Source organism: Triturus cristatus, chromosome 11, assembly GCF_964204655.1.
Source record: "Triturus cristatus chromosome 11, aTriCri1.1, whole genome shotgun sequence".
NCBI lineage: Eukaryota > Metazoa > Chordata > Amphibia > Caudata > Salamandridae > Triturus > Triturus cristatus.
The window spans coordinates 134,572,795-134,599,026 of NC_140594.1; the positions used below are offsets into that span (position 1 = coordinate 134,572,795).

The following is a 26,232-nucleotide window of genomic DNA, read 5'->3' on the forward strand; positions in this document are numbered from 1 at the left end:
CCCTGAGTCGATGCCCAGAACCTTAACTCTGCCAGTCGAGTACTTACCTAAAAGCCGATAACTCTCTTTTCTTCCATAGGGTAACATTGACTGGTTTCACTTGGAAATTCTTTTAAGTGTGGAGTTTCTAAACTTTAAAATATTCACCTAAAATCAACGGAGGAACGAAAACGAAAATACTCACCTGCTATCAGGAGAGATCCCATTGCTGGATCTTGGTGCCCAGCAGTGACCCTGAAAAGTAATTACAACCATACTTACCGCTAATCCAGTTTTCTTCCATAGGAAACCATTGACTGTTTTTCTGTGAAATTCTTCTAAGTGTCGATTTTTGCAAACTACAAATATTCTTTAAAAATCGCACCAACTGTGGAAACGTAATTGCTTATCTGTTTTAGATAGATGTCCCAGTGCTGAACCTAGGAGCCCAGCACTGGAGAACAAAAGTAACGAGAACATACTATACCTATAATCTAAATTTCCTTCCATAGGATAACATTGCCTGGTTTTTGCAAACGTACAAATATTCGTTAAAAATCGCCTGTATAACCTAAACGCATTCTCTCAACTGCTTACAGGTGGTCCACTAGTGCTGGATCCAGGATCCAACACTGAGCTAGAAAAAGTAACAATAACCCCTCTTACCTGCTAAGTGAATTTCCTCCCATAGGATAACATTGGTGATTCTATAAGAAAAGGTTTCTAAGTGTCAACTTCTAAAATACCAAAATATTGCTTAAAAATCACTACTGTAACCAAAACGCTTTTACTCAACAGGAAATGTCCCAGGACTGAATCCAGGATCCAGTCCTGGAGTTAGAAAAGTAATCCTAAAAGTAATCAATTGCATTTAACTTGAAATTCCCATTGAGCTCAATGTATTATTGTGTTTGAAATTGTGTTGCCTATTGCAACAAACTGTAACTATTGCATTTAAAAGTCAACTGCCTATTGCAAAGTATTTAACTAAAGCATCTCATTCTGAGAAAGTATATGTTGATACCTATTGTTGGTTCTAAAGTAAAACAACCATATATTTTTATATACAAACCATTGGCCTAGAGTTCAGTTCTTGAGTGTGTGAGACCATTTGCTGACTGAATGTGTACAACAAATGCTTTACACTGTCCTTTGATACTGCCTTACTGCTCGACCAAGCTACCACTTAAGAGAGTAAGGTTATATCTAACTTTAGCCTCTGCCAAACCTCTGGGGACTGTGGACTCTGTGCACACTGTACCTATCTGGGAACAGTATATACAGAGCCACTTTCCTACACACCCCCAACACTAGATGGCAGGAGCATGCATAGCAGGTGAATCTACAGCACTACACGCTGCAAATAGATGGTTACGGGTAAATAATGTTTTGCTTTCTGAACCCTTAGATCCTATCTGATTGTTCAATCTAGTAAATGATGGTTTGTAACGTGGTGTGATTGCTATTTTCTTGTATTTTTGTGTACCTAGGTTCAGCTCTGTCCAGCTTCTTGGTGATCTCCTGTTCCACATTTCTGGAGTCTCTGGAAAGATGACAACAGAAACTGCCTCTGAGGATGACAACTTTGGAACAGCCCAGTCTACTAAGGTGAGGATTGTTGGATCATGGGGTCATAGAATGTTGGTGATATTAGTAGAATTTTTTGAACTTGCATGCAAGTAAAGGTGAAGAATTCCACATAGGGTTATTAAAGGCATTGTGTGAGCGCTAAGCATGCATTATGAGGCACAATGATCGGCACAAAGAATAAACCCACTATCCATGTTCCATTATGCAATAAAAGGTAAGCTAGTTTACTTTCTCTAACTGTGCTTCCTGCCAATTTGTAGCTGTGCCCTCTTCTCCATTTTTTCATTGTTCCCCCATGTCTGCTCTTCATTGTGTCCTATGCTTGTCCTTCTTTGTGACACTTTGCCCATCCTTCACAGTGTCCCTCTGTCTGTTTGACATTGTGTCTGCTGTCTTTACGACATTGTTTCTCCTGTCTTTTTAATGCTGCATATCCTGTCAGCTTGACAATATGGCCCCTGTCTGTCCTTCACTATGGCCCCTGTCTACCCCTGTCTGTCCTTCACTATGGCCCCTGTCTGTCCTTCACTATGGCCCCTGTCTGTCCTTCACTATGGCCCCTGTCTGTCCTTCGCTATGGCCCCTGTCTGTCCTTCGCTATGGCCCCTGTCTGTCCTGCGCTATGGCCCCTGTCTGTCCTGCGCTATGGCCCCTGTCTGTCCTGCGCTATGGCCCCTGTCTGTCCTGCGCTATGGCCCCTGTCTGTCCTGCGCTGTGGCCCCTGTCTGTCCTGCGCTGTGGCCCCTGTCTGTCCTGCGCTGTGGCCCCTGGCTGCCCTTCACTGTGGCCCCCTGTCTGTCCTTCACTGTGGCCCTAGCCCGTCCTACACTGTGGCCCATGCTTTTCCTTCACAAGGCCTTCTGCTCCCCCTTCGCTCTGTCCCCTGTCAATCCTTCAACTCTTCCGTTGCTTTGCTGGTCCCATAGCCTGTCCCCCTCTCTGACTGTTCTTCAGCCAATCCCAGTCTTTGACAGTTCTTTAGTCAATCTTTTCACTCTGCCTTTGCTTTGCTTTTCTGCCTGTCCCATTTTTAATTGTCGCTGTGCCCACACAGTACTTAGTCCCCTTCTTGGTATTTTTCATCATTAAGCCCCAGCCTCTGTCCTTCATGCCAGTAGTTTCAAAGAGCAGGTTTGTGAAATAGAGGTTTTACTCCTTTCTTTCAGGCCATTGTTGGCGCTCTGGGAGCCGAGCGCAGGAACCGAGTACTTGCTGGATTGTACATGGGGCGATCAGACACCCAGCTCGTCGTGCGTCAAGCCTCTCTTCACGTCTGGAAGATTGTGGTGTCTAACACACCTCGTACGCTCCGGGAAATTCTTCCAACTCTCTTTGGCCTTTTGTTGGGGTTCCTGGCTAGCACTTGTGCAGACAAGAGAACGGTAAGTTCACCATGATGCTACTCCTGTTAAGACCACCTTCGAATCCTTTGGAATGGTACATTAAATGAGAACATTCAGAGCTCTCCAAGGACAATCTTTTGTGACACATTTTAGCAACATAAGTGGGGAATGCTACCCACTCTTAGCCTTCTCTTTAAAATGATAACCCTGTCTCAATTCTGGCAATTTTTTAAATCCAAAAAAAACTTAGAGTGAAAAAAGCCCAAGGCCCACAGTATGGAAATGGGCACTGTCCTCCTTTAATGATGTCACGCCCAGCAGTGGGGGTAGCCCTCATTAAGCGAAAGGTATTGAGCCACAACCAATTGGTTGATTCTCTGCACAGTTGAAAAAAACATATTTTTGGAAATGCAGTAGAAGCGTGCTCCTACTACTCAGAGCGAAATGTCAAACTAGAGCAAAACATTCATGCAAGATTGAGACTTGTATTACGAGTAATAGGCGTACTCGCGTAAAAGTGAAAGGGCACTAGCTCATCTGGCTGGAGTGGCCGGAGGTATAACCGGCAAAGTAATGATGGCTAGGAAAGGGGTCAGTAGCTGGAGCTTGGTCAGTGGGGCCAGGAAAAGGCTGACAGGTAAAAGTGGCTGGGCATAGCATACGCTTTCCCTACTTTGTATGGACATTCCTGGGGCACCCGTTATGTTCTTCTAAGGGTATTAATATCCTGCATGCAGCATTTGAGACTTACTTGGTTACTCAATAGAGTTAGTTTTGTGACTCCAGGAAACTTCCATATACAAAGATATTTTATATATTTATATTATATTATAAAAGGGGGAAACTAATTTCTCCACTTTAGAAATCAGAGATTGGATCATTGAGAACCTCTAGAAAGAAACAGGAGGGAGAGATAGGACCGGATTGCACATGTACTTCTCATTGATAATCAGTGAAAGTATTTGTGCAGGTGGACCAAACGTATGTAATTTAACTATAGGCACAGCTATTGCATTTCAAATACTTGCATGAGATATACTGTACCCCTCGAGGGTTACAAAATATGTACCAGGAAAACACTGGAACGTTTAATAGATGTGTCGTGGAAGACCCTGATTTTATGCATCTTGCATGGTACATCTGTACCATGTGGGCATTTAGGGAGGCGGCCATCCATTTCATCAAACAATGGTGGGGATGGGGATACCAGGGGATAGAAAGGGATGCCCATTAGATTCTGAAAGTCTGGAGAAGGTTGGTTTACTTGGCTATACTTAAGCAAAACATAAAGTTGCAATCTGTTAGGATAAGAAAGCTGTTACACTTTCTAAGGTCTAGCTACTCCAACTCACAAAATGTGACCTGGAAGAATAATATTTTAAGGAAGTGATTCCAAAGTCACAGCATAAAGATATCTGGCCTCCATTTGTTATTATTGTTATGTTCCATGATGATGAGAGATACAAACTGTGAAGATGGTAATGCACGAATAGGATTTGAGTGGTTTGGGCAATTTAACGTGCTACAAATCCTTAGCCCTGAGAATGTAATAGTGCTGGGGGTTTGGGGATGGTTAGCCATGTTACATGGGAAACGCAATAATCCCATTTCAAATCTTGTGAAAGACGATTGATATGCAAAAATAAAGAAAGTTTAAAAAAAAAAAAAAATTCCTTGGTACTACTGTTTGGCTTAATCTGAACCACAAACTTTTTTCCAAGTTCATCATGATGGCTACCTATCCTTCTAATTAAGGTTTAATGAAGAAGACCTGTTTCAAGTTTTCCCCATCAACAGCAACATGTGCACTGCTCTGCCTACTGTAACTGCCACGCCAGCCACATGTGACAACATAACCACAGCTGAGCAGATCAGCAATGGAAATAACACTGATCCCTCCTTCCTTGCTCTGTTGAGCAGTAGGGGCTTGAGTATTCAGTGATTTATGGTAACTCTAGTGTGGAATATTCAAGTGTGTGTGCTGTAGCATTATTTTAATATGTGTGATAAGTCCACACAAGTGTAAATGCTCCTCTTACATATAAACACAATGTTTAACCCGATGTGGAATACAGTAGACATGTAATAACAGTGACATCATACTTGAACGCTGACCATGGAAATCCTTCCTGTTATGTTTTGTCTTTCACTGAAGATTGCAGCGAGGACACTCGGGGATCTTGTCCGTAAACTTGGAGAAAAAATCCTACCAGAAATCATCCCTATCTTGGAAGAAGGCTTACGATCGGATAAGAGAGATGAAAGGCAGGGGGTGTGCATCGGGTTGAGCGAGATCATGAAGTCTACCAGTAGGGACGCGGTAAGTGTAAGAGGGAGGATGGTTTCATTTGAGCTCATCAGTTATGCCATCCGAGATATAATAAGTATGTGTTTTAGCCAAACTTTGTGGTGGCCCAAGATTAAAGTAAATATTTCATTGGCGTGGTGAAGAGTAGTTTGGCATTAGTTGATTTTTAACCCATGAAATGTATCCATCTTTTTTGGACTCCTATTTCAGTCTCATTGCAGCACCTGAATAGTATAGGGAAAGGTTTCACTAGTCCAGTCTTTGTATTAGGGGAACAATGCCTTCTGCTGTTATAAACACCCACCTCCTAGACAGACACACTAAGTAATTTCGCCTCTGTTTTGTGTTGTGCTTTCTTTCTTAGCACTCTGAATCAGTATCTATTCACTGCTGTGTTTGTTGTTTTCTAACCACTCCCCTTCATCTTTATGAACGTTTCTTCCTTCCCCTTTTATTCTAGCAATGTTTCCCCACAGTTTCACTTAAGCATCCTTCCACCCTTTGATCAGCCCTTCCATAGGCTTTTCACTGCAATCTGCAGCTGCCTTAGATGCTCACCCTACATGTGTAAAAACACTTCTCAGAAGGAATGAATATGTATTTACATATGAGGGTGTGTTTTTATTTAAGGAATAAATGGGCCCCCCTTCTCGGGCAAAAGCTCACGGATAGGCAGTGGTCCCTTGCGCAGGAGCAGGTCTTTAGTGTTTCTAGGAACCCACGTTTCAGAATCACACGTTCATCTACCTACACAAGATATATCTTACTCCCAAACGCCTATACTGCATATTCCCAGTGGTGGACCTGAAATGCACACGGTGTATATGTCAAGAGGCAGACTTCTACCATTTGGTGTGAAAGTGGTGATATCAGACCGACGCTGTGGCTACATTAACAGATTTATGGGACGTCCCCTACAGTTGGATCCCCTGCACTGTTTGTTGAGTCTGACATTCCTTACAAGTAAGAGCAAATATGTCACAAGATTTGTGTACCTGGCGTATATCCTGATAAAGCACTGCTTAGCAATTGTGTGGATGTCCACCACAGCCCCCCATTTTCTGTGTGGCTCAGAGACCTTTTCAAATGGTCATCAGCTGAGATCAATGCATGGAGCTCACTTCTGCCACGGGGGGGGAGAGGCCACCAAAATGGGACAAGTACTTTGATAAACTGGCAGACGAGTGACTGCATTGAGGAGCTGTATTCATTGGCTGCCATCCTCCTGTGCAGTTGGCAGTGGGCATGGTGTGTCAACTCATGGCGGTTGACACAGCATGTGTGACTGTGGACTGGACATTGGGGGTCCTGCTTCCTACCTCTTGACATGCTGACTATAGCACCTCCTTTCTCTTTCTGTATCCACTCCATGGGTCTGGCACAACCTACCCTTGACAGATTGTGTAACAAAAAAAGTGGGTGGGTATTTATATTTTCTCGTAGTTACTGGCTGCTGTGGGATCCATCCTACATACATCCATACCACAATTACTGTGTAATCAGTCATGTTGACTTTACTCCTGCAGGTAATGTTTTTCTCAGAATCCTTGGTTCCCACCGTACGAAAGGCTTTGTGTGACCCCCTGGAAGAAGTCAGAGAGGCGGCAGCTAAAACATTTGAGCAGCTCCATTCTACCATTGGCTTCCAAGCCCTTGAAGATATTCTGCCTTTCCTGCTAGAGCAGCTGGTAAGGAACCAAACTTGTGACGGTACTATGAGAAAATGCATGACAAAAGTTTGACGTTGAGTTTTGTATAATCATGATTCATGTATCCTGTCTTGCCTACCTTCCAGTATTGTTCGTTTTGTAAGCTGCATGAGCTAGTTATAAATTCAAAGATGATTAGGAGAAGGGTTTTTGAGACCAGTAACCTCAGGAATGAAATTATGGGTTAACCTGCATTAGGAACCACATCTGCAAAAGTTGAATACTTTGATACTTGAGAGTGTGGCTAGTTTATGAGGGAGGGAGAATAAGACAACTGCAGAAAGTGTCTTGAAAAAATAGACTAGCTCTAGGTTGTGTTGTGGAATTTAATTTCTGCAAGTGAGTTTTAGGGGGGTAGATTGAGCCAAGGAAGGTGTTCTGAAGGAAACAGCAGTAATTTAGCATCAGAAGAATGAATTAGCTGAAAGATTGGAGTAAGAGAATGATGGGAAGGTTGCAAATGGGGCAGAGAAGAATAAGGTGTATTGGAGCCAGGAAAGAATAGTGGGTAGTGGTGCCAGAAGATGGAATAAAAGTTACAGCTTTAGTGGATGTTCATTAAGTTTGCAATTGCTTCAGTTCTGGGTGAAATAGCCAAAACTGGGGTTCAACAAAGGTTTGAATAACTGGAATTGTGTTTCACCAGATGATGGGATACTTGAATATAGGCTAAATGGAGAAAGCATGAAGATGGGGCTGGGAAATGACACTTCTTGTGGTAAGAGTTGCAAGAGGAAAGAATAACTTAAAGATAGAGTTCTCTGACCTATGCAATGGCTACAAATGGGGTTATAAAAGGATTATTGAAAGGAGCTGGAAAGGGTGTAATCACAGGAGGTTGGAGGTGATAAACTTGAGATAGGCTGTGAAGGTCAGATTATACAAAAATGTAGTTGAATGACTAGAGGAAGGTTAAGCTCTGATAGTGGGAATTTACATGTGAAACATGTAAAAGGGAGAAACAAATTATTTTTCTGTTTTGAATTGTAGCTGGTAGACCTTTTGAGAGTAAACTCCTGGACCCTTGATGAATTGAGCCTGTTTGGATATTTTATGTAGTATGAGGACATTTATGGCCACTCGTGAGACGCCTCCTCCCTAATTACTTTTTTTTGGCAATATAATCCCCCGTCTTGAGACCTTTGTTTATCCATGGGAAAGATGTGTATCCCTGACATTGAAGATTTTTTTTTTCCAATGTAATGCTTTTGGCTTGTATTCACTTTTGTAACCTGAAGAAGTATCTCTGCACTCCTCAGCAGGAGCCTTCTTTTGTTCACTCAGTATTTTCTCATATGGTGAGCACATCAGTGTATGGGCTTTGGTTCAGTTGCTCTTGAAACCCCCCATTATCTTTTTTGCTCATTTTACTTTTTTATTTTCTACTGGTGCTCATCGACCCTTGCACTTTCTTCCTTTAGGATGACGAATTGCTCTCTGAATTTGCTTTGGATGGACTCAAGCAGGTTATGGCAGTGAAGAGCCGCGTGGTGTTGCCTTACCTGGTTCCAAAGGTAAATTTGAGGCTTCTGCCCGGACCAAGAGTTTTCATGAGCTTATTGTGTTTCTAAAGTATTTGTTCGTGTGTGTCAGCCTTTCTTGCAAACATTGTACAGAGCAGTACATATTGTACACAACTGCATCAGCAGTTCTGGTTAGAGATACATGCAGATAAAGAGTCTTGATGGGTGTTACTAAACAGCACTGACATTACATACTGGGAATATATTTTGTATTTTACACATCTACAGAGAAACTGTGATTATTTCATGGATACATGTTTTCCCTTAAGACAGAGCAGAAAGGATTTAAAGCCAGTCTTGAGTGGAGGAGGGAGTCGCATGGATTTTGCTTGAGTGTCCGTTCCATTGAATAGTTTCAAGTGTATGAAGAGTTAAAACCCTTAAGGGATGGTTTAGGCATGGCTGAATGATGAGGACTGGACGATCTGTGTTCATCCACTGTGTAGCCAGTGATACAAGGCTCTGATAATGGTGTGGATTGAAAGTAGTATGGATGAACTTGAAAGATCTAGAGTAAGTTTGTGAGCTAAATCCAAATTTTTGTTAGAATCTGAATGAGAGTTGAATAATGCTTTGCTTGGCCCTCCGAAACAGAGTTTGATCTATGTTTGTGAATTAGGGGTGACTTGAGTCATCAATAATTGGGTGAGTTAGCTTTGTCTTCTCGGAGAATTCTGGTACACACCTTCTCTGAAAATCTGAGAATTCAGCATCTAGGTATATGGCCTATGAGTAATATCTTGCTGTATAGTCAGAATTTATCTGATAAGGGTGAGATGGGGAGACATTACTCAGTGTTTACCTGAGAATTAAATCTTGCAAATAAAATGGGTCTGGTGAATATCTGGATATTGGTACTATCATTGTTGAAGTAGAAAGGAAAAGCCTTGATGCAGCTTGTGTGTCATCTGTCTTACAGACTGGGAGTTGGTTTACAGATGCAACTATGTAAAGTAGTGAAATGGTTCATTGATTTTGGGTAGTCTGTATTTGGTAGTTTGTTGTGGGGTGCAGAGTGCATCCCGGAGTTTTGCTATTTTTAGGATCACCTTAATAATTGGGCATAACTTTTGTTCATGATGTGGCAAAGTTCAACGAGCAAGATTGGAGATCTTGGAACAGAGAACTCTGTCTGTCCCTCTTCAATGGAAGATTTAAAATTGTGTTGTGTCCCATCTCATTATAAATTGACACTTGTGTATTACAGCTGACATGTCCTCCCGTGAACACCAGAGTGCTGGCTTTCCTCTCTTCTGTAGCAGGAGATGCTCTGACACGACACCTCAACGTGATACTTCCAGCAGTGATGTCGGCCCTAAAGGAAAGACTTGGGACTGAGGGGGAGCAGCTGGTAAGTAATAAGGCTGTAGTTGCTAATCTCATCAGAATATCACATTCTGTAATCGCAGAGACCACCTTAAGTCTTGGACCAAATTCTGTAATTCCATGTCTGGAAGGTACAATTTATAGGCTTCTGGTAGGGCTTGGTATAAGGAACAGTGGTGTGAAGAGCTTGATGCTATGCACTGGCATTTTTTTGTTTTTTTACATTACACTTTTGTGTTTCTTGCAGGAGTTGGCAAACTGCCAAGCAGTGATTTTGTCTGTGGAGGATGATGCGGGACAGAGGATTGTTATTGAGGATTTGTTAGAAGCCACTCGCAACTCTGAGGTGGGCCTGCGTCAGGCTGCTGCCACTATCCTGAATATCTACTGTGCAAAGACAAAGGCGGACTACACTGCTCACCTTAGAAACCTGCTCTCTGGTCTTATCCGTCTTTTGAACGATTCCAATGAAGTGGTTCTGAATGAGAGCTGGGACGCGATCAACGCCATAACCAAGGTGAGCTATGACATGCTTTTTATTAAATGTTCTTGAGATCCTAGAAAACCACACTAGTTCGCTATTATTTAGTGACTAGAAAACAGTTAATCTTAGGCATAATAGCTGAAAATTGAGTTGGCTTTGTCTAGCATGCTTATTTTGGACCCTTTATTTTCTAGCTGCTGCTCTAGATATAAATTATCTAGCAGAGTTCCTTACCACCAAACTTTAATGCGCAGCTACATTTTACTGGCACACACATCTTCAAGGAAAGCTAAATCCAAAAACAATCTTTTGAAGAGTTTGTGTTTAGTGGTTTGTTTCTGCCAAACTTGTAGGAACAAATGGCTAAATAAGCACATTTATATAGCATACATTGGTTGTCTCATTGTCTCCCCATTGAGAGGTCCATAACAATTAGAAAGTCCATTTGCGCTCAATCAATATCTAGTGAGTTATCTGCGATTTTCATCAAGGTGGTGTTGGTACCAGGCACAAGGCAAAAGATGAGTTGTGTTTTTTCTAAAACCGACACTTCACCAAGGTTTGCCTGGAGCTAGCTTGGGACAATCACTTTGGTTGGGCTACATCTTTTTTGCACTATAAGGCTGCATGTTTTAATGAAAGAGGGACACACCCTTCAGAAGAGAATTGTAGCAATAAGTGAACAAACTAGTGAGAAAATCACTGAGGGTAGCAAAAGACTAACTATCAGGGCAGCGCAGGATGTGGTGGTTTCCTTTAAGTTGTCAGCATAGAACTAGTTTTCAATGGAACTTAACTCCATAGCTAAATTTGTCTTGCCAGTAATGGCAACGTCTCTTTTATGGCTTGATAGTTGTTTTTTAGCTCTATTTTGTAATGGAGAGGATTGGCAGGAGAATATTGTACCATTCCCTTGCAAATTTAAGGCTTGAAAAGATTTTTTTTTTTAGCTCTGATGAGAACCAGCTACTAGAGCAAGTTATTGAACATGGATGAGAAGTTGGTGTCCTAAAGTAGTGTGCTCAGCTGGGCAGCGAATACTAAAGCGTTTAAGTATGAATAAGACTACGGTTAGGTTTGAAAATAGACCTCTTGAGATATCATATGCTTCAAATAGAAGATGAGGCTATCATAATGTGCATAATAGCTAATTTATTATAGAAGGTACTCTTTCCACACAAAATTGTAACATCAAAGGTGGCATATTCTCGAGGTTACAGGAGAGGTCACTTGGCTGCAGTGGGTCCGGTTGTGGTTGGCATTAGCTGTGGGGGGGTCGCAAAAAGGAACACTGCACGTGCATGGGGGGGGCGGCAGCGGAGCCTCCGACAGTAGCAGCATGGCTGGGTGAAATGGACTGGTGCCATAATGCAGAGTAGGTGGTCTATCAAAGTCGTGGGTGCCCTCGCAAATGGGAGAAAATATGGGGGGGCCTGGACAATATATAGAGGCCTTTGATGGACTTCGGAGGGGACGCCGAGTGGGCTATCCTTTGAAGGGTGAGTGACAAACACAAGCGGTTGGCGTCCAGAATTGCGTTAAATGTACCTGCGCCCTACATTGCAATGAATGATGATGACTGTGTACTCAACTTAACTTGTTTATGTATACTGGAATTCGCTTGTATCTGAAGCCTGTTTTCGGGTTCAATTAAAAGATTTACAAAAAAAAAACTAACATCAAAATGTGGATACAAGGATATATTTGGACCAATTATTTGAATTATTGTAACAGTGCCACTCTTGTTTACAGTCTATCGCTTGTAAATGTTATTGAATTATCACACCAGTCGTCTCTTTTATTGTGTAACACAAAAAAATGGTAGACATGGCTGTAGCCATTGAGATTGGAATCGTAAAAATCAATGGCCTGACGATCTGACCAAGAGAGTGGCCTGACCTCTGTATCTTTGCCCTACACATTTTTTGTAGCTCGTAATGCCTTTAGTTGCCTGTGTCCATTTTTAGGTGAACCAATAATTGGTTATATATCGTGTAAAGAGTCCGGAGATTTCCCCAGAAGTGTACAGGGCTCAAAGTAAACTCAGAGTGCTCGATTTGTGGTAGTGTGGTCGAGCAGCCTTAGGTCTAACAGATTATTGTAAGACATTTGTTATGCACACATTGATTAATAAATGACACACGACTCAAAAAGGACATCCACACCATTATATAAAAATAAGCTTCTTTCTAGATTTATTTTAAGACCAAGATGTACGTTCCAAGGTAAGTATATTTTTCAATAAAAATACTTTTCGCTTTAAGAAGTGGCACTTTTTCATTCAGTAATGTTAACCTAGGAGAGGAAAACAAGAATACAGTTTTGAAAGTAAATACACAACTTACAAATCTAGTCTTTGGGGTTTAAGGTCAACACCAGGAAAGGTTTAAATTAGTATCACAACTGCACCACCAGTGGCACAGGGGTGCACGGGTGCGGAGTTCAAATTCAGAGTCTTATACCCAATGTTAACCAATGACTGGGGATGATCGAAGATGCGCTGCTCAAAGGCAAGTAAAGCGGTGTTGGGTCAATTTTCAGGGGTTAAGGTAAGCATAGTGAGGCTACACAGCAGCACCAAACTTCCACCCTCAGCGGCACATGGGCGCAGAGTGCCAATATAGCGCCGGGCGCTCAATGCAAATCAGTGGGGGAGATAGGTGGTGAAAAGAGGCTGCAGGCACTGCCAGGAGGCTGAATGAAGAAAACCCACAGCTGCCCAGGTACATTCTTATACTAGGGGACGTAGTGACACCATTGCCCAAGCTCCCCAAGGCCCAGGGGCTTCGGGGTCATGGGTGCCGTATGGTGTTGGAAGCAGCTTACCGGGCAGGTTGCTGTTGTGAGTGGTCGTCATGCAGAAGCTGCAGGCATTGACTTGAAGTCCAGTAGGGGTCAGCCCACGATGAACTCTTGCCCAGAATTGCTGGGGTACCTTCGCAGGACCGGTGAGCCATTAGGACTCGGGCCATGGGCGTCGGGTGTAGAGATGGGTCTGGTGGGTGGTTTCACAGTTCCTCAGGGCAGACTTCTTTGTTATGTAAAGTTGGTTTCTTCTGGACGGGTCCGCTGTCCACGGGAGATCGTGATCTTTATTGAAAGGAGGGAGTCCTAATGGGGGTTTTAGAGGTTGCTGGGCCTGCAGGACAAGTAGACTTTTCTAGCAATGGCAAGAGGTAGCAGACAGGCCGGCAGGGCTGGCAGCAAGTTAGTCACTGGTCCTTCTTTCTTGCTATTGCGGCTGTTTGGTGTCTGGGCTTCATAGGCTGGCAGGAATCTGGTTTCAGAGTCTCGTGGGGGGAGGGCCCCTAAGTACTAGTTTGAGGGTCGATACAGGGTAGTGACAGGTAGGGTCCTTTTCCTGGGGTGCCCACACCCTCCTGAGGGAGAGGAGCATAGTCCTAGTCCTGATTGGATAAGTCCTACCATATTCAAGAATATGGGCACTGAAAAATGTTCTTCTCTTCGCCTCCAGCACCTGAGGTGTCAAGTTTGCGAAGGGGGACTCACCTCCTATTCTCACTTAGTTTTCCTGCCGGTTCTCCAGCCAAAAGTGTTGGTTCGAACCGAAGACTATCATCTGCTGCTAGCAGTAGAGGCTGGGGTGGCATTACAAAGGCGGCAAGGCCTTTGAAGCTTCCCTCTCGCGCACTGGGTCTTCCTGGGGGAAGATGTATGACACCTCCGTCCAGGGTGAGCTTTGTTTCTAGCCTCAGAGAGCAGGGGCTATCGACCCAGTGGTCCAGAAACATGTCTGGTGGTGGCAGTCTGCCTAAAGCCAGTCAGAAACCACACCAGGGTTGGTAGTTTTCAGGGGGCACCTCTGAGATGCCCTCTGAGCACATGTTTGAATAAATCTAACACTGGCATCAGAGTGGGTTTATAAAAGGAGTTGTTTGGTACCAAACACCCCTGGGTTCAGTGAAGCCATCATGGTGCTGGGGAATTTTAGCTATCAAGTTTCCAGCCCATCTACTCTCTGTGGCTTCCCTGGCACGTACATTATTAAGAATAGACTTAAAATATTGTAGGGACATATCTGTTCATGCAGATATGCCCACACCCAAGATATAGTGCACCCTGCCTTAGGGCTTGTAAGGCCTGCTAGAGGGGTAAATTACCCATACCTTGGGTAGTGCTGCTTTGACATGACACACAGGCAGTGTGCCATGTCGACTTAGTCGTTTTTGTCTGCACCTAGGCATGTAGGCTGCAGTGGCAGCTTGTATGGCCTTGGTTAGGGGTCCCTAGGACACCCTCTTCAGTCCCAATGCCATGGGTACCAGCGGTACCGTTTACTGGTACCAGCGGTACCGTTTCCTGGGGACTTACAGGGCGGTCTGTAGTTGTGCCAATCGTGGTACAGTTTTAGGGAAGGAGCTTTAGCAGGGGCCCTGTGCACTTTCAATTGAAAGCACATCATTTTCTAGGCAAAAAGTGAGGTGCGTGTCAAAAGAGGCACTTTCTCACAGTCATCTTACAAAGCTTTGAGCAAGATATGTGAGAAAGTGGCTCTGTATATACTGTTCCTTAATAGGTACAGGGTGTACAGAGTCCACAGTCCCCAAAGGTTTGACAGAGGCTAAAGTTAGATATAACCTTACTCGCTAAAGTGGTAGCTTGGTCGAGCAGTAAGGCAGTATCAGAGGACAGTGTAAAGCATTTGTTGTACACACTCAGTTAGCAAATGGTCTCACACACTCAATAACTGGACTCTAGGCCAATGGTTTATATATAAAAATACATGCTTGTTTTATTTTAGAACCAACAATTGGAATTAAAATATACTTTCTCAGAATGAGATGCTTTATATAAATACTTTTGCAATATGCAATTGGCTTTTGTTAACAGTTACAAGTGGTTGCAATAGGCAACTCTATTTTAACCCCTTCGCTACGGCGCGAATTCCGCCGCGGCACTGGGGGGGTGAGCGCGGCGCCATCATGAGTCACGGGCGAGCTGTGCTCATGACGGAGTGGTTCCGTCACGACTCCGCCCACTCTCTATTTCGCCCGCACAGGCGGGGAATCAGTGCCGCGTGGGAGGAGCGGCCGCAGCATGACGGAACCACTCCGTCATGAGCACACGCCGCCCGTGGCTCATGACGGAGTGGTTCCGTCATGCGCACGCAAGGGGTTAAACACAACAATGCATTGAGCTCAATGATAAATTCAAGTTATTTGTAATAGATTATTTTTTAGATTACTTTTGGAATTCCAGGACTGGATCCTAGATTCAGTCCTGGGTCAGTACTCAGAATCAAGTGATGAAAGGCGACTTAAGTACTGTAATGATTTTTAAACAATATTTAGCTATTTGGAAAGTTTACACTTAGAAAATATTTCAAGGAAAACAGTCAATGATTCCCTATGGAAGAAACTTCAAGTTGCAGGTACAGTATGTTCTAGTTACTTTTGTAATCTAGTACTGGGTGCCTAGACTCAGTACTGGGACCTTTATCCAAAACAGGTAAGTAATTACGTTTTCAGATATTATACGATTTTTGAAGAATATTTAAAGATTGCAGAAATCGACACTTGGAAGAAATTTCACAGAAAAACAGTCAATGGTTTCCTATGGAAGAAAATTGAGTTACTGGGAAGTACAGTTGTAAGTATTTTTCAGTGTCAGTGCTGGGCACCAAGATCCAGCACTGGGAGCTCACCTAAGAGCAGGTGAGTAATTTCGTTTTCGTTACTCGGCTGATTTTTGGTGAATATTTTAAGATTTGAAAAGTTCACACTTAGAAGAAATTTCAGGAAAAGCCAGTCAATGTTACCCTATGAGAAAAATAGTTATCGGTTTCAGGGTAAGTACTCGACTGGCAGAGTTGAGGTTCTGGGCATAGACTCAGGGGTCCCCCAGGGTCAGGTAGGTACAGTTGGTTCACCCTCAGCGACTCTAGGGCGGCCGGGTGCAGAGAGAGTTAGGCCCAATGTTATCCTATGAGGGATAGGGGGGCCTTGGTTGGTGGCTGCTGATTGGCAAGCCACGCGGCTGTGGGAGCTGGGCTCCTGGTCCCTTACTCAGGGCAAGTGGGGAAGTAGGTAGGTGTAGAGTTTTCACTGCCAGGGCCACTCGGGCGGCTGGGTTCAGGGTGCTTTTGAGCCTTCGGGCGCTCAATTGATTTGAATGGGAAATCTCCGGTTTAGAAAAAGACTGCAAACTCTGGGACGAGGACTCTTCAGGTGCCACCACCACTTCGAGAGGTAAGTTGGGTAGTTGGAGGTTAGGTAGGTACCCCGGGATTGGGCGCAGGGGGCCGCAGGGCGCCGCGTGCAGGGGTGCCTTTTGGTGTCGGGAAATATTACCCTTTGTTGATCGCGGTAGGGGGGGGCACCTTGTTCTGAGGCGGCAGGCTTCTTCAGGAGTGTCGAGGGAGGTCCTTGGGTGCCGGACTCGGGGTCACAGTCGCCGTGGGGTCGTCCTCGGGGTCTTTGTTCACTCCGGCACTGGCCAGGCTTGGCTGGTGCAGAGTGTGCTGGGTTCGCGGTTCCGGGCTGCTGCCAGGGATTAGAGGTAGGTTTTGAGTAGAGCCTCTACTCATGGGAGTCCCAGGGACTTAGAGCCAAAAGGTAGCCAGGTCCTCCGGGGTTGGTGAGGTTGCTGGCCACAAGAGATATGGGTTGGAGCAGGAGCAGGTTCGAGGGTCGACAGGCCGGTAGGGCTGGGGCCAAAGCAGTTGGTGTTTTCCTCTTTTTAGCAGCTGCAGGGCAGGTCTTCTTTCTTCTGGCTCTTCTTTGTAGTTTTGAATCTGGAATCTGGGGAAGGAAGGTTCAGGGTGCCCCTAAATACTAGATTTAGGGGCGTTACAGGTAGGTGAAGGGCAGGGGCCAATGGGTCCCTGTCCTGGGGTGGGTACACCCCCCATCCTGCCTCTCTCCTGTGGCAGGGGGGCAGGAGCCTAGTCCTGATTGGGCTCTCGCCATCTTCAAGATGGTGAGAGCCCGGCGATGTGCTTCACCTCGCCTCCCCCACCTGAGGGGTGGGGTTGGCAGGCTGGCACATCCCCTGTCCTTATTTGGGGTTTCCGGCCAAGCTTCCCGCCTGAGTGGGGGGTTGCAGTGGCCTGGGGAAGCACACAAAGGCAGAATGCCTTTGAAGCTTCCCCCTGCCCATCCTGGGGGAGGAGATTTAGCACCTCGCCCAGGATGTGCATTGTTGCAGACCCAGGAGAGCAGGGGCTCTCCAATCCAGGGGTCCAGCAACATGTCTGCTGTGTGGCAGCCTAGGCAGCCTCAGAACAGACGTGGATTGTAGGTTTAGGTTTCAGGGGGCCTCTCTAAGATGCCCTCTGTGGTGCTTTGTATATTAAATCACACACTGGCATCAGTGTGGATTTAATGTGCTGAGCAGTTTGATACCAAACTTCTCAGTCTTCAGTGCTGCCATTATGGTGCTGTGGAGTTCGTGTTTGACAAGCTCCCAGCACCATATACTCTTAGCTGGCAGCACTGCACTTACAGGACCCAGGAATGGACCTGGGTACTGTAGGGGCACAGGGCTCCTGCCTCTGTGCCCACACCACTGGCATAGGGCACCCAGCTAGAGGGGTGGCTGATGTATGCCAGGGCAGTGTAGGTTGTGGGCATGGCACACAGGGATGTGTGCCATGTCGACTCTCTGTTTTGTCTTGTATCCAGACGCTCAGCCTGCAAGAGCAGTGTGTGTGTGTGTGTTAGGGTACAGGGCCTCTAAGGGTGGCACAATGAGTGCTGCAGCCCTTAGAGGCCTTCCCTGGTCACAAGGCCCTGGGTACCTAGGGTACCATTTACCAGGGGCTGTCATGTGGCCAGGGTTTGCCAATTTGGGTTTTGGCTGTTAGGCAGTTTTTAGGGAAGGAACACAGGCCCTGGGCACCTGATTGGCAGGAGCCCAGGGCACAACAAGGAAAAGTGCATCAGCTATTAGGCAAAAAAGGAGGGGGTTACTGCAACAGAAACCCACTTACTTACAAGATACATGTAACATAATCTCCGAACAAGTTTTGGAAACTAGCAGCCATACCTTGGAGTTACAGTTTGATAAATGCATTATAGCATAGTTATATTATATAATTCAGGTGCTGATAGGTGACTCAAATCCATTGATAAATCTGGTTTGAGAGGAATTAAAGGACAAATAATCCTAATCAATGATGCACCTCTCCTTGACCTTGCTTATTAAGGTCTCTCTATTTAGAGACCATGCTAACAACATGGAACAAGTTTGCAAATGCAACAGTTGATTGTGTCAGTCAGACAACCACGTTTCTGTAAGAAGCAAGATGTGGAGTTCAAAGTGAAAACTAATATCACAAGTTTGCTGAGTATTCCAGATTACAGCTCTAGTATTAACTAACCACACAAGTAAAATGGACTTTGAGTTTAAAGGGCATGTTGCCTATCCTACCAAATGTGATCTTGGTGAGATGGTGTCTCTAGGATGTTAAAAGGAGGGAGGGTAGGGTTCCTCAACCTCAAGTTAAATGTGTGTGTGTGTGTGTTCGAACTACAGGGCATTGTAAAGTGCATACTTAAAAACAAAAAATAGTAATAAATTTCCATACACTGGTGGTGTCAGTACATTACCAACCCCATCAAACTGCACCTTTTAATTTTATTGCTTTTGTTTATTACGTTAAGGTGAATTTACCCTGTTTATTATTCAAATATTGAGCTGTAAGAAAATGCCTCTTTTCGACATGATCATCCCCACTTTTTGCTTGGTACATGATGTGATTTCGACTGGAAGTGCACTGGGTTCCTGCTAACCAGGTCGCCAGAGCTCTTTCCCAAAACTGTACAATTGTTCCCCCAATTGGCAAAACCTTTAGCACCCTCTGTAAGTCCCTAACAAATGGTACCCTGGTACCTAGGGCCAGGGGTACTAAAGAGGGCCCCTAAGGGCTGCAGCACGAACTGTTCCACCCTAAGGGACCCCTCACCAAGCACATGCAAGACTGCCATTGCAGACAAAAGTTAAAGCACAACTTGTCGCACATCCCTGTGTGCCACGTCCCCTACCACTGCATATCATATTTGCATGTCACCCCTATAGCAGGCCTCACAGCCCTAAGGCAGCATGCTGAATATTACATGTGAGGGCATACCTGCACGAGTAGATATGCTCCTGTGCTGGTCAGTCCCATTGCTGCCAGTACAAATGACCAGGGAAGCCATTTTAAAACATGCTGGACACTGGTAAAAAGGAGTTCCCCAGCTACATGATGGTTTCACTGAAAATAGGGATGTTTAGTATCAAACATCTTGTATTTGTAAGCCCACACTGATGCCAGTGTTTGATTTACCAATGCATGCACCCAGAGGACACCTTAAAGGTGTCCCCTAAAAACATACCAGCCTCTGGTGTCCTTACTGACTGGTTTCTGCCACCAGAAAAGTTGTTCTGACCTCCTCGGGGGAGAGCCTTTGCTCTCAGGAGACCTAGAACAAAAGCATGTCTGGGAAGAGGGTGTAACACCCCCTCCTACAGGCAGACCTGCTGATTAGACTCATTGTGCCGGCAGCATCAAAGAAGCTGCCACCTTTGGAATGCGAATCTGGCTCCACTCACAAGAGAGAAAGCCACCCCCCATGTCCAGAGGCCTTTGGCACCTGGACTGGCTGGGAAATTAGCTAGTCTGGTAGGCGTGCCGCCTCCAGGCTAGTACCACCCCTAAGGTGGGCTACTGTGAGGGGGAAACCATTTTTTCAGAAGTGGCTATCTTTGTGACGGCATACTTAAGAATTGTAGCTCAGGGTTATGCAAACTTCCAACAGGAAGTGGTTCTATAGGGTGCGTAGTGACCCCAAGGGTCAGTAGCCCATTGGCTACTAGCCTTCACTCCCCTTACACCCCTAAATTAATTTATTTAGGGGAGTGCCTGGCACCAGAGAAGCAGATCCTGGTGACCTAAGAAGAGGGAGGACACCGAAGAGCCACAAAAGCAGAGAATAGAGAAGCAGCAGCTGACTGGTAACAACCCTGTCGGCCTGTCTGCATCCCTCATCAAAACAGCGCCAAAGTCGACTCGTCCTGCAGCTATGACTCCGGAAACCTGGGAGGACTACCTGCCTTCGAAAAAGGCTCAGGACCTTCCGTGACCAGCGGATATGTTCTAAAGAATCGCCAACCGAGAAGACTCTAAGGTTTCTGGAACAGCCAAAACCCGACACCCAAAGCCCACCACTCCACCCTTCGCCTCTGACCCGAGTTGAAGTGGGCCACCGGTCTCAATAAGGTTCCCTAGCTCTGCAGAGCTGAAGTCCATCATGGTGTCACCTCTCCAGGACTCAACGACATCGTCTTCAGCCTCTGCATGCAGGCACCTCCTCAACCGCGACTGCTCCAATAAGGACTAGCCTGACCCCTAAGGACACCCCTGCACTTGGGGAAGAGAGCCCTAGGTGTCTCCCGAGTATCGCAAGGCCTGATTCCACTTACTGGTTCTGTCCGACGGACTTCCGAGAGCATGCAGCCTCTTTTTATAGTAACAGATCTCCATTGAAATGCATTGGACTCCCGACGCTGATTTGCACCCTGCACCCGGATGCACTCGTGCCGCTGGCTGTGTACTGTTGGTGCTGTCTTGGACCTTGCCCACCACTCACCCTAACTCCTGGAGATTGGTCCAGTAAGTCGATGTACTGTACCTGCTTGTATAACTTATTCTTCCTTCCTTAGGATAAAATTGCAAAACTCAGAAATTGCACTGTCCACATTTTAAAGTAAAAATAATTTATATTTAAAAACGTGCTTACCTGAACGATTTTTCTCTGTTGCCAAATCATATATAAAGATATTGGCTATTTTTATAAATTGGTATGGATCTCCTTCTTAGTATGTCATTTATTGATCATTGTGTGTATTTGCAAGTGTCTTGCACTCTGTGTTAAGCCTAAGGCTGCTCAACCGCACTACCCCCTAACAGAGCACTTTGGAATTGCATAGCAAGCCCCTGTCCACTCATAAGGGAACCCATGTACTCTTTACATGGTATATCAACTTATTGAGCTGTCCTATAAAGAGCCAGCTTCCTACATGAACCCTTCCCCTTAACGTTCTATTATTACTCAACTTTGACTTGTAATGTTTCATAATGTAGTGGAGTTGATGTAATGGCCTGTCCTTGTCATGGTTGTGATGTAGTGTGGGTGCACCCATACATCTGTACTCTGCCAGAAAGGAAGATAAATTATATCTTCCCACCTGAAAATGGCAGCATCTAAATCCAGAACTATGCTGTCTAGCATCAAGTGGGCTCTGGACAGGCCATAACAAATTACTTATAAGTGGTATATAACTACTTAATGGGGCCTATCAGCAGTGGATTGTATCAAATAATGCCAGCAATCGAGTGGTTTCTAGTGTTGCAGCCATTGTATCAAAGTTGACATGCTCAAGGCCAGGGTTGTGAACCAGCAAAAATAAAATGGCAAGCTGTTAGTAATCGAAAAAGAAATAGATAAGAGAGAAGTAATATAATAAGGGGAGAAAGGTAGCTACCAGTGGTGTGCTCGGGTGTCCAGCAGAAAACAAATTAAAAGACCAACATCCTAGTTGCACCTGCTTGCCTAAAAATTAAGTGGGGTCCAGTGACACCAGCAGCCTGCAGAGGCTAAACACTACTGGGAACAGTTCCCTAGCCCATGGTTTCCTGTCCCAGAGGCTATATATCACAGCACAAATGCAGTGTTGTCGGTAAAAGAAGGGGTCCATTGAAGAAGCAAAAATCCTTCAAGGATTAGGTGATTGCTGAAAACTAGTAGTGAAATGAGGGGTGTGAAGAGGAAAACCGAGATGTTAAAAAGTCCAGTAAGGGCAGCCATACAGACAAGGGGATGGGATCATGCATATTTGTCTTCGGTGTTTTATAAAACTTTAAGTCAAGGTTTAGGACAAGGATGTTTAATATTTAAGAAGTGTATGGTACTTGTATTTCAAGCCATTAATTTGAGTCGTTGGCCTGAGTGTGTTTTTTAACTTCTCCCTTTCTCTGATCTACTGACAATATCTGCAGAAATTGGATGCTGGGAATCAGCTGGCTCTCATTGAAGACCTTCACAGGGACATCCGAATGGTGGGAAATGAGGTTAAAGGAGAGCACGTTCCAGGATTCTGCATTCCCAAAAAAGTAAGAAGGGTCATCATCTCTGAGATGGTTTCCCAATTACAACTTTCTCATATCATTCACTGATGACGAGTACCTTCAAAAAAACCTGTAAATATTATCCTTATGGGGCCACTGATTTATATTCTATCTGGGCAGGATATCCTAGTTCGATTTGGTATAATTATTTCAGAGGATGATGCTTTGGAGTTGACCTAGGAGGATGCTGTCTAAATGTTTATTTCCCCATCTTGAATCTTTTCTCAGGGTGTAACCTCCATTCTTCCCATTCTGCGTGAGGGGGTGTTGACTGGAAACCCAGAGCAGAAAGAGGAGGCAGCCAAAGCCTTGGGGCTAGTTATTAAGTTGACATCAGCAGATGCTCTTAAACCCTCTGTGGTTGGAATCACTGGACCGCTCATCCGCATCTTAGGTGACCGTTTCAGCTGGAATGTGAAGGTGGCACTTTTGGAGACACTGAGCCTGCTACTAGCCAAGGTAAGCTGGGATGAACTATCAATACTTGGCTACCTTGCTTGAGAAGGAATGCATGTCATCCATAGTGCATAATACGTTTTGCAAGACGTTCTGTGTCTGGAAGATTTGTTGAGCCTGGTAGTTGACCCATGTGTACAAAACGTATGGCAGTCGTGTGCAGGACCTGATAAGAAATTAGTTTTCAATATGTAGTATAGCTGTTAAAGGATAACCTATCCGTGACTGTTGAGAGGCTGAATAGCTGTGTAAGGGACCTGAAGTTTGGGATTTGTAGGTATCTATGTGTTAGACTAGGACACAATACAAAACAGACTGGCAGCTAAATCACTTTGGTTTTTCTGTGTTTCTCATCCTGTGTTGATGCTGTTGTCACTTTGAACTTTCTTATCTCAACACACTTCTTTTCTTACAGGTTGGCATTGCCCTAAAGCCTTTCCTACCTCAACTGCAGACAACCTTCACTAAAGCACTGCAGGACTCCAACCGCACAGTACGACTGAAAGCTGCTGATGCACTAGGAAAGCTCATAGCTATACACACAAAAGTTGATCCTCTGTTTGTGGAACTTTTAAATGGGATCAGGACTAGCGAAGACTCTGGAGTTAGGTATGTAATCAGAAGGTTTGGCAATCAATGCACTGATGAGTGTAGCAATGAGACGGTAGCACAGCTGGTGAAAAACAAGTGCATGAGAAAGGTTGAAACATGATTAGTAAATAAATGTTTGCAGAGTCAGCAAATAATATATTTGCATTGTGGTGCATGAAGATCTCTAAATAAAGATAATCATCAGTGCACGACAGTGATTCACCCTGGGTGTCAAGGCAAAAGAACTTTGTCATGTGAAGTCTGTGGTACTCCTGATTGTAGTTTAGCAGTAAAGACTGTGGTGCTCGATCTCAGGTTACCGATCTGTGCTGTTTGTTGCTGCTTCATTTTAAAGTGGCTGATCTATTCCAGACTCTCTATTCCAATGATCTCTTCTAGCCGACCGATTTCTTTGCACATTGAATTTCAGAATGGTTTCACAGTTTTATTTAAAGACCAAGGAAATTTGAAATGTGATACAACTATATTCATAGAGTGTGTGGCTGTAGATGCACATGTGCTGCATATTCCAGCCATCTAGTTTTGAGCTTGGACATTTGCAACTTGTTTTTCTTCAAAGTCGTCTTTCTAGTCACAAGGTATGGTATGACTCCTTCCCTAGGTAAAATGCTCATGGGCTCCATTGTTCGATTGCGTTTGTCCGTTATCGGGTTCGGGGGTGTATCAGCGTTGCTCCTGGACTCAACGCATTAAAGGTTGAATGTTCGCTGCTCCGGGACCCTTTCTTTCCACTCCTGTCGCCGAGAAGATTTTTTACATTGATGGTTGTCCCTCCTCTTCTCCCTCTACTCGCTTGAGAGACCGTACCCGATGAATAAGAGAATACTGGGACAAATGCACTCCATCCGGCTCAGTTGCAATGGCCTGTTGCCACCGGCCATTGCAGCAAGTCCATGTTGAGAGTCATGAATACAGTCAAAACCTAAGATCGCAAAACACAAAAAGCTGAGGGGAAGCTCCACTCTTAAGAGGGTCAGGCATCAAGCCCCATGCTTAACCCTCGGGCTTCGGTGAGCATTGAGGCAAGGCATGAGAGCAGAGATGGAATCGCTGCAAGTGCCTCAACCCCCATCGAGCTTCGAGTCTTATGAGATGTCTCGGCGCTGAGACATCCAAGCACATGGCAAAGCTTAAGGCACCATTTAAACCAGTGTCTGCCCAAACATTGCCGTGCACGGCCGGCTTTAAACACTCCGAAGGCCCTCCCTCGAGAAGCTTCAGCAGAAGCTTGATGGAGGTAGTGATTGTCCACCCTGCACCGGAAAATATCTGCTAACCCCGGAAAGACTTTGCCTGGACTCCATAAAGAGAAGCCCTGCCCCTAAAGGCTCAAAGACAAGGCTGCAAGCCCTTCACCTCCTTCTACACCAACTCCACCTGCAACGTCTCACCGTATGGTACCTCCACCTTCTTTACCTCCCCATGTTTGCCACAGGTGTCAATGCTGTCCTTTTTGGACACAGGCAGCCTTAGGCCCTATTCCCGTGTAGAGGGCTTGGAAGCCCCTCTGTACGAACACCCCACAGATGCCCCATGGGAGGACTATGAAATAGAACCCCTGGGGTACCCACACCTAGAACATGTCCTTGTTAAGGGACCTCCCCAATCAGATGACACCACTGCATATCATGGGGTTATTTAGTGTGCAGATGCCTACCGTACCATAGACATGAATGTTCCGCCTGAGGACGATGGTTTCTGGTCGAGACACTATCCAGGACAGTGTGCCCTTTTGTGTATATCAATGCTAAGGGGTGTAGGAAGCTGGCTCTGTAAATACTATACCAAAGTAAGGCATAGTGTTCACAGAGTTCAGGGAGCCCCCAGAGGTATAGCAGAGGCTAAATTAGGTATGTACTAACCGCTCTCTTTGTGGTAGAGTGGGTGAGCAGTTAGGCTTATCCAGTGGGTGTGTGAAGCCTTTATTGTATTCACTCAATCAAGACTGATGGCATTCACTCGGAGGCAGAACCCAGACCACTTGGGTAAGTATAAAAAAGGTATACTTGTATTTTATTTCTAGAACCAAGCAGGGCTTGGTACAGGTAGGTAAAATATACTTTCAATTGTAAACCTAGACACAGAAAGGAATGAATTTGCAAATATAGGTTGGTAGGGTTTCAAAAAGCAGCTTAAATTAGACTTTAGTTGCTTTTAGAATACTTTTTGATTACTTTCAGATTACAATGACTATTTAGGGTGATAGACCTAGATACCACACCGAGGGATCTCACAATACAAGGTAAGTAAGCCTTTCTCACAATACAAGGTAAGTAAGCCTTTTTAGACTTTGCAGTTTAATTATCTTTTCTCCATACAAACATCAGTTCAACATTTTAGGCCAAAAATTTCAAACCATGGGTTCCTACGGGGGGAAATGGTTATCGGTTTCACAGGTAAGTAAATGTCTTACAAGTGGGAGTTTTGGGGGTCAGGACCAAGGTTCCCAAGGTCCAGATAGGCTCTCAAATTGCACCACCAGCTGCACTAGGGCAGCCGGGTGCAGAGTGCAGGATAATAATGTGAGCCAATGGGGCAACTTCGTTGGGGGGCTGCTCACTGGCAGTCTACTCTGTCTTGGGAGCCAAGCTCCTAGGATTAACTTCAGGGCAAAGAGGGTCCCGGGTCCGCACCACCAGCGGCGCAGGGGTGAGAGAAAGTGCCCTCTATTGCATGGTATGCTCCCCTTTTTGCTGAATTGCTGATTTACTTTGAGTGTTCCCTGGGCTCCTGCCAATCAGGTACCCAGGGCCTGTGTTCCTTCCATAAAAC

At 44.9% G+C, this 26,232-nt stretch overlaps 1 protein-coding gene across 2 annotated transcripts in view; it reads left to right on the forward strand.

The window, feature by feature from the left end:
- GCN1 (GCN1 activator of EIF2AK4) overlaps nucleotides 1-26,232 on the forward strand; it is a 693,936-nt gene that overhangs the window by 566,784 nt on the left and 100,920 nt on the right. For both annotated transcript variants that reach the window (XM_085633485.1, XM_085633484.1), the window contains exons 43-52: nucleotides 1,470-1,587; nucleotides 2,736-2,951; nucleotides 5,068-5,232; nucleotides 6,747-6,908; nucleotides 8,351-8,443; nucleotides 9,660-9,803; nucleotides 10,026-10,295; nucleotides 22,264-22,377; nucleotides 22,621-22,851; nucleotides 23,264-23,457. In XM_085633485.1, the coding sequence (XP_085489611.1) occupies nucleotides 1,470-1,587; nucleotides 2,736-2,951; nucleotides 5,068-5,232; nucleotides 6,747-6,908; nucleotides 8,351-8,443; nucleotides 9,660-9,803; nucleotides 10,026-10,295; nucleotides 22,264-22,377; nucleotides 22,621-22,851; nucleotides 23,264-23,457 (1,707 nt within the window). The remainder of the gene's footprint in view (nucleotides 1-1,469; nucleotides 1,588-2,735; nucleotides 2,952-5,067; nucleotides 5,233-6,746; nucleotides 6,909-8,350; nucleotides 8,444-9,659; nucleotides 9,804-10,025; nucleotides 10,296-22,263; nucleotides 22,378-22,620; nucleotides 22,852-23,263; nucleotides 23,458-26,232) is intronic.